The sequence below is a fragment of the Spermophilus citellus genome (genome assembly GCF_964194105.1).
Source record: "Spermophilus citellus genome assembly, chromosome: 18".
Lineage (NCBI taxonomy): Eukaryota > Metazoa > Chordata > Mammalia > Rodentia > Sciuridae > Spermophilus > Spermophilus citellus.
Window position 1 is genome coordinate 15,130,697 of NC_138200.1, and position 15,012 is coordinate 15,145,708.

Here is a 15,012-nt window from a genome sequence, read left to right on the forward strand (position 1 = left end):
CTGTCTGTGCCCTGCCCCTCGCTCGACCCGTGGGAGGGTTTCAGTGCTGCCTATTTGACTTCAAAGCTTAAAACAGCCCTACACGCATGCACTGTACACAGAGGCATGTAGTTTAATCTTCACCAAACGAAACGGAGGGGACACTGCAAATGGGATTATTTTTTGGAAGAGCAAACTGAGGCCCAGAGAGGATGGCAGCTGCCAGGGCCACAGCGAGAGGGCAAATGGTGCACAAAGGTGGGGACGGTTTGCATCACAACCGTGGGGACCTGTGTGCTTCCCAGGTGATGGCAGAAGAGGCCCCTCAGGCCAACTCTAAACACAGAAGCCAAGGGTGCTGACAGCACCCAGGGAACCTTACGGGCTATGGTGGTCCTGAAGGAAGAGGCAGAGCTGGGCTTTGAACCCAGGACCAGCTACCTCTAGAACAGGAAGAGCAGACCCTGAAGGACCTGCTGGAGATCCCACAAGGAACGTCCCTGTTCTGCAGGTGCCCAGGCCTCAGCGCACTGGCTGGTCACTTCTTCTTCTGCACGTGGCCACAGTCATACTTGCCCCGTACAACTTTGAGCTTGACTCCCGGCAGGTCTTGGGTGCGGCCGCCCTGCACAAGGACAACATGGTGCTCCTGCAGGTTGTGGCCCTCCCCGGGGATAAAGCAGACAGCCTCGCGGCCTGTGCTGAGCCGGACGCGGCAGCACTTGCGGTTGGCTGAGTTGGGCTTCTTGGGCTTGCGGATGAACGTGCGCAGAACAACGCCCTTCAGCTGCGGCCGGCCTTCCGTGGGACCCAGGCGCAGGGGGGGCCGCTTTGGGGGCCCCAGACGGTGCATCTGGTTCAGTGTAGCCATGGAGCGGGTGGTGCAGAGCTGGGATACCAGGGCCAGGCCTGGAAGGACACAGCGGGGAGAGTGGAAAGGGGTTAGCACCCCAGCACAGATGATGGCATCCTAACTCCACGCTGGTGTCCTGGCATCCGCCCAAGCACTTTACCTGGCCACACTGGCTTACCTCTGGGGACATTAGGGACAACAGAGATGACAGCTATTTATTGAGCAACCACCTCCCATGAGATTGTTTTAAGCATTTTACATAAATTAACTCATGATATTCTTCAAAGAAGGCGCTCATCTGAATGCTGCTTAGACACGGTGACACGAGCACGTACACCATGTTGCAGGGACAGACACTTGTGCCATCGCTGCCACAGCCTTCTGGGTATTCTTGGAGGTGTTGTGACCTCCTCTCAAACCCCTGCCCAACCTGTGGGTACACCCTAGCAGTTCTCCCTTCACCTCAGGTCAGAACCCACCAGCTCTCTCCCTCCTGCCCACGCCCATCTGAGTCTGCCCCAGCCTAGTCCTCAGCCTGGGCTAATTGCACCTCCCCTCTCCGAGGTCTCCCTGCATCCTGCCCACGCCCATCTGCAGTCTGCTCCTAAATATGCAACCAGGGGGAGTCGGAACGCAAGTCAGCTCATATCCCTCCCCTATTCAGATCCCTGTGGTGGCTCCATCGCCATCAGGGAAAAGTGACCCACAAGGTACAATCTGCCCATGACTTCTCTGCCCACTGGCTCATTTTCTCATGCTGCTCCAGCCAGGTCCCCAACACCAACAGGGAAGAGACCATTGTGGCTGTGGTAGAGTCTAAGAAAAGGCAGGTGGTAGGGGAGGTAGATATATTCCCAATGAAGACCACCAGGATTTACTCATAGACTCGATGCAGGATATAAGAAGATTCAAAGACAACTGGCTTCTCAGAAACAAAATTTCACTGAGCACCTACTATGTCTTGGCCCCAATAATACAGACATAGCAGCAATGGGGAGCACTGGGCCCTGTGCAAGTTCTTGGGCTGAGGTTACAGTGTCATACATCTATCCACCTCCTCTTCCTCTGTCACTAGCATAGATACCCCATCAGCACCACAACTTCACACTCCATATCCAGTAGGCCCTCAACCTCTTGTCAACTCCCGTGTCTCCTTCTGTAAGAGTGACAGTAGAGGGCTGTGTAGCTCAGTGGCAGAGGACTTGCCTAGCTAGCACATGTGAGGCACTGGGCTTGATCCTCAGCACCATAGAAAAATAAATAAGTAAAATAAAAGGAATATGTCCATCTATAACTAAAAAAAAAAAAAAAAGTGACAGCAGAATCCTCAAAAGGAATGAGTCGTTTCTAGAAGTGACTGACTAGTGATGAGTCCTTGAGCAAGATTCTTGGCCTGTCAGTGCCTCGGTTTCCCCATCTGCATCCTGGGCACTATGACCATGTCTCCTCCTCAGTAGTGTGTATGAAACTCCCAGGAATCAATGCATTTCCAGCTAGCTCTGATTCCCACAGCAGGGGGCAGGCCTGTCCTGCCCACCTTTGTGATCCTCGGGGAATGGCAAACAAAGGGGCTTAAGAAAAGTTGGCACAGTAAATAGGTGAATGAAATGCCTCAGAGGGCAGGATGCCTGAGAAGTTCCTTCAGTGCTTGGCACCTAGTAGGCTCAGGATAAACATCAATTGAATGAATGGCTAAAGGCCTTGCTTGGATGTCTAACCCATGAGAGGTATTTAATAATAACTTGCAGAAGGAACGAATACAGTCAGGTGAACTTAAGTGAGAAGACATTGGCCACTTATTCTTCCCATTGGTACCAACGACTGAACCTGGGGTGCTCAACTATTGAGCCACATCCCATCCCTTTTTATGTTTTATTTTGAGACAGGGTCTCAGTAAGTTGCTCAGGGCCTCGCTAAATTGCTGAGGCTAGCTTTGTATTCAGGATCCTCCTGCCTCAGCCTTCCAAGTCTCTGGGATTACAGGTGTATGCCTCAGCGCCCAGCATGGTAGCCAATTTCCTTGTTGTGCGACCTTATGTTGTTCTTAAACTAAGAGGGCTAGGACATCACTGGGCAATATAATCTAATGGGATCACCACTGCGTATATATATGGTCCTCAACGTCGTTATGCGGGGCATGACTAGTTTACTAGTTTACTAGTCATAGTAAACATCAGTGCATCTACCTCCCACCACCTCTTGCTCTTGCACCCACAGCCCCGCCAAAAACGGACCAGGTACGTACTGAATTAAACTCACTGATTCCATCCGGGCTCTGACAGAGGCGCGCAAGTCCCAAAGAGGAGAACTCTGTCCCTGCAGCCCAAGCCCCCAACTTACCACGACTTAGGGACATGTTGAGTCCACGGAGAAGATGAGACCAGGACATCCCGCCGCTTGGTGCGTCCCTGTGTTAGGGATTAAGAGACTCAGAAAGGAGGATAAAGTGGCCGTAGTCGCAAAAGGTTTCAGACTCTCCCAGTCCCGCTCTCAGAACCTAAGGAGCCTCCTCTAAAGGTCTAACCGCACAGCCAGAGTCCTTTCGCAAATTTAGCCTCGCTCTGACCAGGATCCCCGGGAACCAGACGCCCTCGTCCGCATGCAGAAGGAAAGGGGAAACTGGGCCGGGGAGGTTGGCAGGAGTTAAGGACTGCACTGACCTCACCGACCCTCGCACCGTCCTCAGACACGCTGAACAGTGCCTCAAGCTCTTTCCGGGTGCTACCGAGGCAGTGATTGGCTCGCTTATCCCTGACGGGGTGGGGCTCAGACGATGATTGGACAACAGAAGAGTCTATCTCAGTCCACGTTCCCCATTGAACAGTTTTTAAGGCACTGGAAGGATAATCTCTTCCAGAGTCTGATTGGCTCATCCCGAGCAGTAGAGCTGCTTTTTAATTGGTGTAAATGCGGAGTGGGCGGGATAAAGAGTGTGTGACTCTTTGTTCCCAGTCCAAGATGGCTGCGTCCATGGCTCGGCGTTTGTGGACTTTGTTGGCTCGTCGAGGGCTTCGGCCCCAGGGAAACTGTGTCTCCAGCCAGAACCCAAGGAGGAGTTTCGCTGCAGAGAAACCAGACCGGAACCTCCTGTACGAGCACGCGCGCGAGGGCTACAGCGCTCTCCCTCAGTTGGATATGGAGCCTCTGTGCGCATGCCCAGAAGAGGTCGCGCGTGCCCTGGACCTCCGCAAGGGGGAGCTGCGGCCGGCTGATCTGCCCGCGATCGTGAGTGCGCTTGCGCCGGCTGACTGGGCTTGCAAGACGTGCGTTCGGTAGCTAGGGGGCGCCGGGGGCAGCTATTTGCAGGAATTTTTAGTTTCTTTTCGAGTTTAGCCAGTATGTTGTGCTTGGCACTCACTTATGTGGCGCTTGTCCCTGCTGTATGCTAAGACCTTAGTATATGCCAAAGATGCTTTCTGTGCCATCTTGCGTCTGTTTCGTAATGTGCGCTGGGTACCCGCTGTGCTCTAGGAATTGACCATTACCATTAGTCTGTAGTCCAGCCTCTCGCCGGGCTTGCTGTAAGTCCGCAAAGAAAATTAGGAACGGGGTGTGAGTCAGATGGGGATGAGGGGTGAAGCTCTTGGGGAGAGCGAGGAACGAGCAGGTGAATAGAGTTTAAGAATGGACGGTTCCCTGGGCGCGGTGGTGCACGCCTGCGATCCACGCGGCTTGGAGGCCGGGGGATCAGGGGGATCGCGAGTTCAAAGCCAGCCTTAGCAGTTTAGCACAGCGCTAATCAACTTAACAAGACCCTACATCAGAAACGTAAACAGAGCTGATGTGACTCAGTGGTGAGTGCCCCTGGGTTTATAGTCCCTGATTCCAAACCAAAGAATGAATGAATGGTTTCATTGAGCAGGTGTTTTAAGAAGCGCCTACTGCGTTTCCAGGCGTTGAGAAAAGGCGGTGAATAAATACTAACGTCACTCGCGCTTGTATAACATTACATGCTAGGAAACTAGAACCAGGGTCACCGTATCTCTAGAGGTGGGCTGAATATAATGAGGTCCCCAAGTCTTACCAGCCTTTCTTGGATTCTTTACTAGCCTGTTCTAAATGGTTTTTAGACTTTAGCCTCACTTAATTTTGCAACAGCCCTATGAACTAAGTGCTGTTATTTCCCTGATTACATCAGAGGGGAAACTAAGGCTCAGAGAGGTGAACTTGCCCAAGAGCATGATGTTGGTAAGTGACAGAGTGGGAGGGAATTTTGTGTCATGTTCTTCTTCTTTTTTTTTTTTTTTTTTTTTTTTGGTGGTGCTGGGGATCGAATCCAGGCCTTGTGCATGGGAGGCAAGCACTCTACCAACTGAGCTATATCCCCAGCTTCATTTTTTAAAAAATTTTTAGTTGTAGTTGGACACAGTACCTTTATTTTATTTTATATGTGGTGCTGAGGATCGAGCCCAGTGCCTCACGTGTGCTTGGCAAGCACTCTACCGCTGAGCTACAAGCCCAGCCCCAAACCTGTGTTGTCTTGACTCCAGAATCCAGTCTTTGCTCCATTATTCTCTCCCATGAGTAAGATGATCCAAGTTCAGTCTAGTTAAAGAAGTATTTCACATACAGTTATAAGTACGTAATTATAATCTGTGTTAAGTGCTGTGGAGGCAAAGTAGAGCATGCCTGAGAGGGCTCAGGAGGTGGGTGGCATTAGGTAAAGATCAGTGGATTGCGTGAGATCCCGAAATTGAGGGAACAGGTGTGTTCCAAGTGGAGGGACCAGTGTTTACAAGAGCCAATGCGTAATGGAAGGTAACTTAGAGTGTCACAATCTTTGGTAGGGTTTTCCAGTCTCTGTGGCCCAAAGTAAGAAATACATTTCACACACCCACAATTGAAACCAAAGTTTTCTGCTCTTAGCATGTGTGAAGAATTTTTTTTTTTTAATTCTCTTTTGGTTTTAAAGTGATTGATTAGACCCTGCTATGATCAGGATGTGGTTTGTTTCCTCCAAAACTCATGGTGCAAATTGATCCTGAGTATAACAGTGTTAAGAGGTAGGGGGAACTTTCAGAGGCGATTACATTAAGAGGGATTAATACTTTTCCCTCCAGAATGGGTCAGTTATCTTGAGAGTAGTTTTTTTTTTTTTTTTGGGGGGGGGGAGGGGGGAGAGGTACCTGGGATTGAACTTAGGGACACTCAACCACTAAGCCACATCCTCAGCCCTATTTTGTATTTTATTTAGAGATAGGGTCTCACTTAATTGCTTAGTGCCTCCCTGTTGCTGAGGCTCGCTTTGAACCAGTAATCCTCCCATCTCAGTGGCTGGGATTACAGGCGTGAGCCACTGCGCCTGATTTGAGAGTGGTTTTTAAAAATATTTTTTAGTTATCCATGGACACAATTTCTTTATTTTGCTTATTTATTTTTATGTGGTGCTGAGGATCAAACCCAATGCCTCACATGTGTGAGGCAAGTGCTCTATCACTGAGCCGCAGCCCCAGCCCTTGAGAGTGTTTTTCATAAAGACAGGCCACCGCTCCTGTTTGTCTCACTCACACCCACTCGCCCTTCCACTTTCCTGCCAAGTTGTGCCACAGCTCAAGGCCCTCGACAGATGCTGTCATCTGATTTTGGACTTCCAGCCTCTGGAACCATGATCTGCTTTCTGTTATACATGACCTAGCCTCTGGTATTCTGTTATAAAAGCAGAAAGTGGACAGATGCCCTTTAGGATGGCTGTTTAAGAACAAAATAGGACTGGGGTGGAGCTCAGGGTAGAGAGAGCATTTTCCATTTCTCCATCACGGGGTGGGGGGGGGGGCAGAAAAATAAACATTGTCAAGAATTATGTTAGGAGGAATTAGAGTCCTCCACATCGTAGATAGAAGTGTAAAACAGTGAGCTGCCACGGTCCTATTGCCAGTTTTCAAAAAGTTAAATACAGAATTACCACGTGGTCCAGCCGTTCTACTTCTGTGAAATACCTGGAATACTTCACAGAGACCAGGCCTGGGATGAGGGCTGGGATGGGGAGTCCCTGTTCAAGGGTGACAGGGTTTCAGTTGGGAAAAACGGAGCCATTCTAGAGCTGGACGATGGGGACGCACCCCACAGTGTACTTAACCTCACTCAGTGTACACTTCTAAGTGGCAGCAGTCTGGGATGCTGTAATAACCACAGACCTGGGGGCTTATATAAACAGATTTGTTTCTCAGTTTTGGAGACTGGGAAGTTCAAGATCAAGGCACCAGCAGGTTTGGTGTCTGGTTCGTAGATGCCATCTTCCGCGTCCTCGTGGTGGGAGGGGAGGGAGCTTCTGTGATCCCTTTTACAAGGGCACTAACTGCGTTCCTCAGGACTTCCCAAAGGCCCCACCTCTAATACCTTCACGTTGAGATTTAGGATTTTCACATGAATTTGGGGGGCCGGGGACCCAGGCTGGGTGCAGTGGTGCATGTCTGATCCCAGTGACTCAGAGGCTAAGGCTGGAGGACCCCAAGTTTGAGGCCAACCTGGGCAGCTTTGTGAGACCTGTCTCAAAATTTTTAAAAAGGGCTGGTCATGTAGCTCAGCGGTAAATACCCCAGGGTTCAGTCCCCAGTAAGTACCAAAAACCAAAAAACCTAGATCAGGGGACACTGACACGCAGTCCACACCCGTTACTCTGGGTCACTCCTTAAGCCTGGAATCGGTTTCTGCAGGGGTCGGCCTTTCTCCTGGTCCACGGTCTAGTCCCAGGGGAGTGAGCAAAAGAAAGTTCAGGATGGGGTCTTATCTTTAGGGAGGTGACCCAAGAATCACAGGCACGTCCATGTCTTGGTTACGCGGACAAGAGCAGCTGCCAGGGAGGATGGAGCTTTGTCTTCCTTGGGGCGCCACGTGCCACCAAAACATCAGGAAAGGTGCTTCTGAGTGGGGGTGGGGAGAAAGGCTGCTGGGGTCAGCGGGGGCTCTGCCTGGGAACACCGCCGGGCCAGGTGACCAGCAGGGCGAGGCCTCAGAGAGGAGCCAGGGCTTCACCTTTTCCGTCCTGCGTCTACCCCCAGATTGCAGTGTGGCAGGAGCTGAGGCAGCTGCGAGAGCAGATCCGGAGCCTGGAGGCAGAGAAGGAGGCTGTGACAGAGGCCGTGCGGGCCCTGCTGGTGAGCATGGGTCCTGAGCAGGTGGGGAGCGGCAGTGAGGGTCCCTCCCAGTGCAGACGCTTGAACCTGTGTACACGACAGCTTCACGGAACAGTAGCCAGGACCTGGCATCCCTAGGGGTGACTTAGCAGCTCTTCCCCGCATCCCTGCCAGGCCCTTGTCCCTCTGCACCTGCAGCGTGGGTGCCCTGCCTGCCCTCGGTCTCTGTCTCAGCTCCATGGTGGCTGCCGCAGTGCGCCATCGCCTTGCTTGACTCCGCCAGGGGCAGGGAACAGACTTCTCTGGCCTGATGCCTTTTCCAGGAGCAGGGAGACCGTTCCCTAAGCAGAGACCCCTCAGGTCTCGGGCCAGGCCCCACCCCACACCCATCATCAGCAGGGGGATGGAGGCCCTGCTGCCCGCCTAGGCTGCTCCAAGTCGGCCTCAGCTGGACGCACCATTGACTGCCTGGGGAGGGCCCAGCGGAGCAGGTTCCATGGGGAAGGGGAAAGCAGGGATCCTGGAACCAAGAGGTTCTGCCAGAGAGGGCTCGAAAACAAGCTCAGGGCTGGGGCTGCAGCTCAGTGGTAGAGAGCACGAGGCCCGGGGTCCCGTCCCCCCCATGGCAGACATTACAGAGCCTTCAGTGCGCACCAGGCACTGGCCGGTGCTGCCCAGATTCCTCATCCTGGCAGCAACTCGGCGACAGGAACAGTGCCAGCCCAGGGTTTCATCTGGGGAGACTGAGGCCCCAGAGGCAGATGTGCCTCAGTCCTGCAGTCAGGAATTGGAGAGGCCTCGCCCCCGGGGATTCCATCTCCCTGTGCAGGGCCCTGGGCTGTGCTTGAGGCAGGTGGCCACAGACAGCGGAGCTCACCGCAGTGTTCAGGGAGAAGCTGCCTAGCTCCCTGCCAGGGAGGCCTGCCATCATCTCACCTCACAGATGGGGCGACTGAGGCCCAGAGAGGGCAAGAGATTGGCCTAAGGGCACAGCACTGGTGGGCACCCTGGCATTTAGACCCACACCTGTCTGATGCCCTCAGCTGCTCTGGATCATGGAAGGTTCAGAACATCCAAGGCCCTTGGGTGCAGGCCTCTGGGTCCACATTCTCAGACTTTTCCGTCCCTGAGCCTCAGTTTCCTCATCTCCAAATGGGGATCACGTTGTGCCGGCCTCACAGAGTGGCCGTGAGGTAAGGTCATGTGAGGCCTCTCACCCAGAGCCTGGCAGGAGGGGCAGGTAATAAATGCAGCTGCAGCCGGCTGGTCACGTACACTGCAATGCCAGACCTTCAGGAAACTGAGGCAGGGGAATCTCAAGTTTAAGGCCAGGCTTGGCAACTTAGCAAGAATCAAATAAAAAGTAAAAAGGGCTGGGGATGTGGCTCAGTGGTAGAGCCCCCCTGAGAAAACTAAAGTATGCCCCAAATGAAAAACACCTAAATAAACAACACAGCCACAGGTGTGTCGCTGTCGCCTGGCCTCTGTGGCTTCCCAGCAGAAACGGGGAAGGCCCCAGCGGAGCAGTGACAGCAGAGCCTCAGATCCCTTGGCCTCGGCTGACCTTCACCCTGACCTTCACCCTGCGAGTTAATCCTGCTAATCCCCCCATCTCTTTCCACCAGGTGAACCAGGACAACAGCCAAGTGCAGCAGGTACCCAGGGAGTCCGCCTCGGCCTGGTCGGCCTGGTGGGTGGGCAGGGAGGCACCATGGTGGTAGTGGTTCGGGGTGGGCGAGCCCAGCTCCTCGACTCCTGAGACTCCGAAGCTGCCTTCAGGTGTGGCTGCTTGCTTTCCTGGCATCCCCAGCCCAGCATCGTCCCCTTGGGGAAGGGAATGAGGGGTCAGGCACACATTTCTGGTGGCTCCAGCCAGGTCCTGGGCTCGGTCTCATGAGTTCATCTCAGGTCACGTGTCCGTCTTGAGCCTGTCCCGGTGGCCAGAGCAATAGGATGTCCCGGGGTCCAGATGTGAGCCTCGGCTCCCGGAGCTGCCGTGTGGTGGGGGAGGTTCCTGAAAGGCAGCTCAGGGTGCGGGGCCAAAAGAAGTGTCCCATAGACCCTGCAGGAGGACTGAGGTCAAACTGGCTGGGGGACTCCACTCTGTCCCGGGCTGACCCCCTTTCCCTCCTCAGGACCCTCAATACCAGGGTCTACGGGCACGTGGCCGGGAGATCCGGAAGAAGCTCGCGTCCCTGTACCCCAGGGAGACCCAGCTCGAGGAGCGGTTCTACGTGCGGGCGCTGAGGCTGCCCAACCAGACCCACCCAGACTCCGTGAGTGCCGTGCTGGGTGGCGAGGGAGGACCGGCCCCCAGGCCGCCCCCCACAATGCCCTGTCTCCTTGCAGCCCATCGGGGATGAGAGCCAGGCCCGAGTGCTCCACGTAGTCGGGGAAAAGCCAGGTGGGCCATGCCCCAGGCCCAGGGCGCTGTCTGGGCCGGGCGCTTGGAGGGGCAGCACGTCTTCGGGTCTTGAGGGCTTGGGTGTCTGGGCAGTTGTCAGTTGTCAGCTCCTTCCCCCTCCCCTCCCCCAGACCTACACCCCCTCCCCCACCCCATCCCCCCCATCCCCCCTCCCTCTCCCCCTATCACCCCCTCCCTGCCTCTGCGCACTCCCCCTTCCTGTGCTTCCCTGTCCCTGTTCCTCAGCTTTTCTCCCTGGGCCTCCCCCACTCTCCCCCCACCCCCGCTCCCCCCAGCCCTCCCCCCGCTCTCCCCCATCCCCCTGCGTCCCACCCAGCTGGTCTCCTTCCTTCCCTGGCCTCCCCTCCTCGCCCTTTCTCTCCCCCCTCCCCTCCCTCCTCCTCGGACCCTCCTCCTCCCCCCACCCTTCCTTCCCCTCTCACCCCTCTGCTTTCCACCCACATCCAGCTTTCTCCTTCCAACCCCGGGGCCACCTGGAAATTGGCGAGAAGCTCGACATCATCCGTCAGAAGTGAGGCCCTGTCCCCGCACCTGCTGTCCCCACCTGGCAGCTGGCAGCCGCTCCTGCCCAGGGCTCTGCGTGCATGAGAAGTGCCAGGGCCCTGCCCGGCATGAATGTTTGATGCCAGCCCTGCCTGGCAGCTGGGCCTCGCCCAGGCGCTGAGCCCCTCCCCACCAGCCCTGGCGCAAGTGCACCTGCTTGTCTTTTGTCCCCCAGGCGCCTGTCCCACGTGTCCGGCCACCGCTCCTATTACCTCCGCGGGGCAGGGGCCCTTCTGCAGCACGGTCTGGTCAACTTCACCCTCAACAAGCTGGTCCGCCGGGTACGGGCCAGGAGGGGAGGGCCACCTGGGGGGGCTCAGGGTGCCCGGCAACAGTCGCCGTTCTGGGAGCCTCTTGCACTTGGACAGACTTGATTCCTGTGATAACCCAGTGAGGCGAGTGCTGTCACCCCGCCTTAGAGACGGGGAGGTCGAGGCCTGGAGGGGGAGGCCATGTGAGGCCTGGACTGCTGGGCAGCTGCACTGTAGCCCCGCCCCTCGCTGCCTGTGTATGTGGAGGGTTTGGGGAGCCTGGGGCAGCGGGCTGATGGCAGGGGTGTTGGCTCTGGCGAGGGACTGGCCCTCTCCTGAGGGCACTGGGAGGGCAGTCGGACCTGTGCTTGTGAGTGACAGCTCCAGCCGCCCCGGGTGGGACCACGCGGGGGAAGTGGAGCTGAAAGGACTGTAGCCCAGAGCCCTAGCACGGGACACCCAGGCCCAGGCCCCTGCTCAGGCCTTCAGCAGTTCCCTGCAGTGGGGTGGGCTTGGGCGTGACAAGGGGCGCCACCGGCTCACTCTGCAATGTCCCTCCTCTAGACTGAGCTTGGGTCTGTGGGGATCCTGACGCGATTACCCCCCCACAGGGCTTCACCCCCATGACGGTGCCAGACCTTCTCCGAGGAGCCGTGTTCGTGAGTGAAGCCCTGGGTGCAGGCCCTGTGTGGGGGACCCGAGGCAGGGGACCAGCAGACCCCCTGAGGACAGTGCCCAGGGCTGAGTCAAGGGGGTCAGGCCATAAGTGGGAGGCCAGGGTGATTCCCCATGCTTCTGTGGGGGACCAGGGGCTGTGACTTTGGACTAGGGGAGACCCAGGTCGCCTGACCCCATGGCCTTCCCCCAGGAAGGCTGTGGGATGACGCCAAATGCCACCCCGTCCCAAATTTACAACATTGACCCCTCCCGCTTCAAAGACCTCAACTTGGCTGGCACGGCCGAGGTCGGGCTCGCAGGTGAGTGCCTACCCGGATGGAGCGGTGAGGAATGGCAGGATTGTCAGGGGACACACAGTGGTGGGAGAAGCTTGCCCAGGACAGGGACCAACATGTACAGTTGTGTAGGTTGTTTACTGCTCAACAGAACAGTGACAGTCCATCCACATAGTCTGACCTGGCGTTGTTTCCAGAGGAATGCCTTTCTGAATGTCATCCTGTGGGCGGCAGCAGCCTCGGCTGACCCCATCCTGCCCCCTTCTCCTCCCAGGTTACTTCATGGACCACACTGTGGCTGTCAGGGACCTGCCAGTCAGGTGACACTCAGTTCCTTTAGACCCTACCCAACCTGTGACGTTCACTCTGCCCTGCCTGGTCTGACCGCACCTGTTCCCCACTAGGATGGTCTGTTCCAGCACCTGTTACCGGGCCGAGACGGACACGGGGAAGGAGCCCCGGGGGCTGTACCGCGTGCACCACTTCACCAAGGTCGGCACAGCTGGCACTGGCTGGCAGGGGTGTCACCCGCCCGTCCGTGGCCTCCTGACCCCTGTGCCCTCCCCCCTGGCCTCCTGACCCCTGTGCCCTCCCCCCTGGCCTCCTGACCCCTGTGCCCTCCCTGCCCCAGGTGGAGATGTTTGGAGTGACAGGCCCCGGGCTGGAGCAGAGCTCGCAGCTGCTGGAGGACTTCCTGTCCCTTCAGGTGGAGATCTTGACGGAGCTGGGCTTGCACTTCCGGTGCGGAGAGGGCCACTTCTGGGGGGTGGCCGAGGGCGGGGCTGAGGAGGACAAGGACCTGCTAGGTGCTCCCCCATCTGGAGCCTCCTTTGCTCCTTTTTCCCCGAATGAGGCTTACAGGACCACGTCCAGGAGGTCTGCCTGTCCCTGTCAACCTTCCCGGGAGCAGACGTGGCCTGGCTGCTCCTGTCCCCAGGGCCCTGCCTCCATTGCAGGCCCAGGACGCCTCTTTCCCATCCAGTAGAAAGCAGGCAGGAAAGGGAGGACCCAGGTGTCACTGTCCCCTCGTCCCTAAAGCTGAGAAAGGCACTTTTTTCCGGGTGACCATCATAGAGCTGGGTGCTCCTGGGGGAGGTGGCTGCGGGGCTCGGCCTTCTCTCCCTCCACCAGCCCCCCCGCCCCGCCCTCCTCCTGTGCCACCCTCTCCGACACCACCGCCCACCCCTTCCCCTTTGCCACTGTCTGTCCTCTGTCTCCCTGCCGTCTGGCCTCTGTGGCCTCTTCTGCTCCCCTCAGCCGCAGCCTTCCTCAGGCCTTGCCCTTGGCCGCAGGGTCCTGGACATGCCCACCCAGGAGCTGGGCCTTCCCGCCTACCGCAAGTTCGACATCGAGGCCTGGATGCCCGGCCGAGGCCGCTTTGGGGAGGTGAGCTCTCTGGCGGGCGCGGGAGGACAGGCCAGCCCCTGTGGCCACCTTCTCAGCCCCTCTCCCACCCCAGGTCTCCAGCGCCTCCAACTGCACTGACTTCCAGAGCCGCCGCCTCCACATCATGTTCCGCACCGAGGCCGGGGAGCTGCAGTTCGCGCACACGGTGAGGGCCGCCCGCCCAGAGCCTCCCCAGCGGCCTCCCCGGGCCAGGGCAAGGGGTCTGGGGCGAGGGGCCGGGGCCTGAGCCGTCTGTCCCCAGGTGAACGCCACGGCCTGCGCGGTGCCGCGCCTCCTCATCGCCCTCCTGGAGAGCAACCAGCAGAAGGTGTGGGTCCCCATGCCCTCTCCTCCCTGCCCGAGCGCCAGGGAGGGGGCCGGGTGCCAGGGAGGGGGCCGGCTGGGCAGGGCAGAGTCCTGAGGCCTCCTGTGTCCCCAGGACGGCTCCGTCCTCGTGCCCCCTGCGCTCCAGCCCTACCTCGGCACCGATCGGATCACGGCCCCCACCCACGTGCCTCTCCAGTACATTGGTCCCAACCAACCCCGGAAGCCCAGAGACCCTGGCCAGGCGGCCTCCAGCTGAGAACGTCGCACACCAGCGGTTGTCACTGCTGCCTGGGCTGCAGAGGCCCGGCCCAGGGACCTATTTTCCTGACCCCTCCTGACGGCTGAGTCACTCACACCCCGGCTCCAGGCTTGACCCTCCCCCGCCCGCCCGCCCTGAGTCCCTGGGTGACCTGTTGCTCCTGGGGCCGGCAGCAGGAGGCAGGATGGCGGGGACCGGAGGAGGACGGACAGACTTCTGTCCTCCATCTTCCTTTCCTCCCTCGTGCTGGGCAGAAGGTCCTCAATAAATGGCCAGAACAGGGACCTCTGTGCGGCTGTGAGCAGGGGCAGAGCCTGGACCACCCGGGAGGCGCTGGGCCACGGCAGGGGGTCCCAGCCGACACCAAGGGTCTGTGGCTGCGAGGACTGGGCTGGCAGCATCCAGCAACCCCAGACCACAGGCAGGTGCCCCGGGTCCCCTGGGCAGGCCTCTGCTGGCCACTGGAACCCACCTCACTTCACCCCTGTCCCCGGCTCCAGCATCGACCCTGAGGTTTCCTCAGCAGTTTCTCTCACGTCCCTGTCCAGCTCATCGGTGACCTTGGCAGTCCACCTTCAGAATCTTGCCACAGCCTGTCATGCCCTCTCCTCCCTGCCCTCTGCCAGTCCTGCTGACCAGTGTCTCCTCCTTGGATCATCACAGAAGCCGGCTGTCTCCTTGACTCCCTGTGAACCCCCAAGTCAGGGCCTGCCCCTCCCTCCCCAGAGCCCCCACGACTCTCAGAGTAAAGGACGAAGTTGTCATGGCCCCACGTCTGTGCTCTGTTGAACTCACTGCAGTGTTCTCTCCTTCCCTACGAAACCTGTGTGTATGTCGTCGCTACCCCCTTCTCCAGCGTCAGGACTGGGGTGTTGGCCAGGTTGTTCACTGCTGTGGCCCCAGAGCCCAGGAGGGGAGCTGGCCTGTAGAAGGTGCTCAATAAAACTGAGTGGACTGTGTGCA

General features: G+C 57.5%; 2 protein-coding genes and 1 long non-coding RNA gene across 5 annotated transcripts; 1 reads left to right on the forward strand and 2 right to left on the reverse strand.

Moving 5' to 3' along the window:
- Positions 1 to 89: 89 nt before the first annotated feature.
- MRPS12 (mitochondrial ribosomal protein S12) lies at positions 90 to 3,576 on the reverse strand. Its single transcript, XM_081273753.1, has 3 exons — positions 3,493 to 3,576; positions 3,173 to 3,240; positions 90 to 888 (listed from the first exon to the last, which is right to left on the reverse strand). Exons 2-3 carry the CDS (start codon positions 3,219 to 3,221, stop codon positions 518 to 520), a joined length of 420 nt encoding a protein of 139 aa, XP_081129879.1. The 5' UTR covers positions 3,222 to 3,240; positions 3,493 to 3,576; the 3' UTR covers positions 90 to 517.
- Positions 3,577 to 3,652: 76 nt separating this feature from the next.
- SARS2 (seryl-tRNA synthetase 2, mitochondrial) lies at positions 3,653 to 15,008 on the forward strand. Of its 2 annotated transcripts, XM_081273746.1 has the most exons (16): positions 3,753 to 4,057; positions 7,831 to 7,926; positions 9,531 to 9,560; positions 10,041 to 10,181; positions 10,255 to 10,309; positions 10,778 to 10,841; positions 11,049 to 11,154; positions 11,736 to 11,783; positions 11,993 to 12,101; positions 12,352 to 12,397; positions 12,482 to 12,569; positions 12,709 to 12,818; positions 13,370 to 13,463; positions 13,537 to 13,629; positions 13,726 to 13,791; positions 13,903 to 15,008. In XM_081273746.1, exons 1-16 carry the CDS (start codon positions 3,791 to 3,793, stop codon positions 14,044 to 14,046), a joined length of 1,557 nt encoding a protein of 518 aa, XP_081129872.1. In that variant the 5' UTR covers positions 3,753 to 3,790; the 3' UTR covers positions 14,047 to 15,008. The 2 variants fall into 2 exon arrangements, 1 of the variants encoding a protein (XP_081129872.1); XR_014019590.1 differs by lacking the exon at positions 13,903 to 15,008 and having other exon boundaries at positions 3,653 to 4,057; positions 12,709 to 12,783; positions 13,726 to 13,797.
- Positions 12,825 to 13,374, reverse strand: LOC308637426. Of its 2 annotated transcripts, none has more exons than XR_014019591.1 (3): positions 13,261 to 13,374; positions 13,086 to 13,223; positions 12,825 to 12,994 (listed from the first exon to the last, which is right to left on the reverse strand). It is a non-coding gene; the product is annotated as an uncharacterized lncRNA (long non-coding RNA). The 2 variants fall into 2 exon arrangements; XR_014019592.1 differs by having other exon boundaries at positions 13,086 to 13,241; positions 13,278 to 13,320.
- Positions 15,009 to 15,012: the final 4 nt, after the last annotated feature.

Bases quoted from the DNA above. Each gene is read 5' to 3' on its own strand.
- MRPS12 (XM_081273753.1), bottom strand. From the start codon at position 3,221: ATGTCCTGGTCTCATCTTCTCCGTGGACTCAACATGTCCCTAAGTCGT. The intron at 889-3,172 runs GTAAGTTGGGGG...GTGTCCTTCCAG, and splicing joins CAACATGTCCCTAAGTCGTG to GCCTGGCCCTGGTATCCCAG.
- SARS2 (XM_081273746.1), top strand. From the start codon at position 3,791: ATGGCTGCGTCCATGGCTCGGCGTTTGTGGACTTTGTTGGCTCGTCGA. The intron at 13,464-13,536 runs GTGAGCTCTCTG...CTCCCACCCCAG, and splicing joins GCCGAGGCCGCTTTGGGGAG to GTCTCCAGCGCCTCCAACTG. The intron at 13,630-13,725 runs GTGAGGGCCGCC...GTCTGTCCCCAG, and splicing joins AGCTGCAGTTCGCGCACACG to GTGAACGCCACGGCCTGCGC.